We start from the raw sequence: 1,120 nt of genomic DNA on the forward strand, positions 1-1,120 counted from the left end.
CCCCCTCACTGGTACCAATTCCCCCTCACTGGTACCAATTCCCCCTCACTGGTACCAGGCCCCCCTCACCGGTACCAGTCCCCATCCTCTGCACTGAATGGGCACGGCCTGCCCTTCCCCGTTATCCCCAGACTGGACCAGTTCTGGCTTTCCCAGCACAGCCCCCCACCCTCGGGGCTGCTCCTCCAGAGCCGGGTCAGGATCCCCCCGCGCCGACCAGGGCCTGCTCCCCTCTCCCCTCCCACCACCGGGGGCTGCTCCCCCCGCACCAGGGGCTTCTCCCCCATCACCGGGGGTCTGCTCTCCCCAAAACAGGGCCTGTTCCCACCCCATAACCGGGGGCTGCTCCCCCCCGCCCGGGGTCTCCCCCTTTCCCCCGTCCGTCCCCCCCCGCCCCCGCTACCTTCTTGGGCGCCTTGGTGACGGTGGCCATGAAGGAATACTTCTCGGCGTCCTCCACCTCCTTGGCCTGCTTCTCCTCGCCGCCGGCGGGCTCCGGCACCGACATGGTGCTGCGGCGGGGCCGTGGGAGCGCGGGGGCAGGCTGCGGGCGGTGTGTGCCGGCGAGTCCCTCGGGTCCCTCGCGGTCCCTCAGGTCCTCTCAGGTCCCTTCAGGCCTCTCACGGTCCCTCGGGCCCCCTCAGGCCCCTCACGTCCGCTCACGGTCCCTCGGGTCCCGCCAGGCTCCTCACGGCCCCTCAGGTCCCTCACGGTCGCTCCGCTCCGGGGGCTGCGGCGGGACTGCGGCCGCCGCGCCGGGGGCGGAGCCGCCTGACGTCACCGCGCGCTGACGTCACCGCGCACCCGCCGGGCAGGTGAGGCCGCGCGACGCCAGAGGGAGGAGCGGGCGGGGGGCGTGGCGCCCCCTGGCGGAGCGGGGACGAGAGGGCGCGGAGAGGACGGGGCTGTGGATTGGGGGCGTGGCCAGAAGTGGGGGCGTGGCCAGAAGTGGGGGCGTGGCCAGAAGTGGGGGCGTGGTCAGAGGTGGGGGCGTGGCCAGAAGTGGGGGCGTGGTCAGAGGTGGGGGCGTGGCCAGGAAAACAATCGCGGACCGAATCCCAATTAAATAAAATTCTTATATGAATTAAATTTATATATATTATACAATTAAACTTTATAT

The 1,120-nt window shown here is 69.6% G+C and overlaps 1 protein-coding gene across 1 annotated transcript in view; it reads right to left on the bottom strand.

Annotated features, from left to right (window-relative positions):
- Positions 1-750, bottom strand: part of AHCYL1 (adenosylhomocysteinase like 1) — a 25,549-nt gene extending 24,799 nt beyond the window's left edge. The window contains exon 1 of the mRNA XM_027665761.1: positions 404-750. Within this exon, the coding sequence (XP_027521562.1) occupies positions 404-508 (105 nt within the window). The 5' untranslated portion in view covers positions 509-750. The remainder of the gene's footprint in view (positions 1-403) is intronic.
- Positions 751-1,120: the final 370 nt, after the last annotated feature.

Source organism: Corapipo altera, unplaced genomic scaffold (assembly GCF_003945725.1).
Source record: "Corapipo altera isolate COAL_440 unplaced genomic scaffold, ASM394572v1 202, whole genome shotgun sequence".
Classification (NCBI taxonomy): Eukaryota; Metazoa; Chordata; class Aves; order Passeriformes; family Pipridae; genus Corapipo; species Corapipo altera.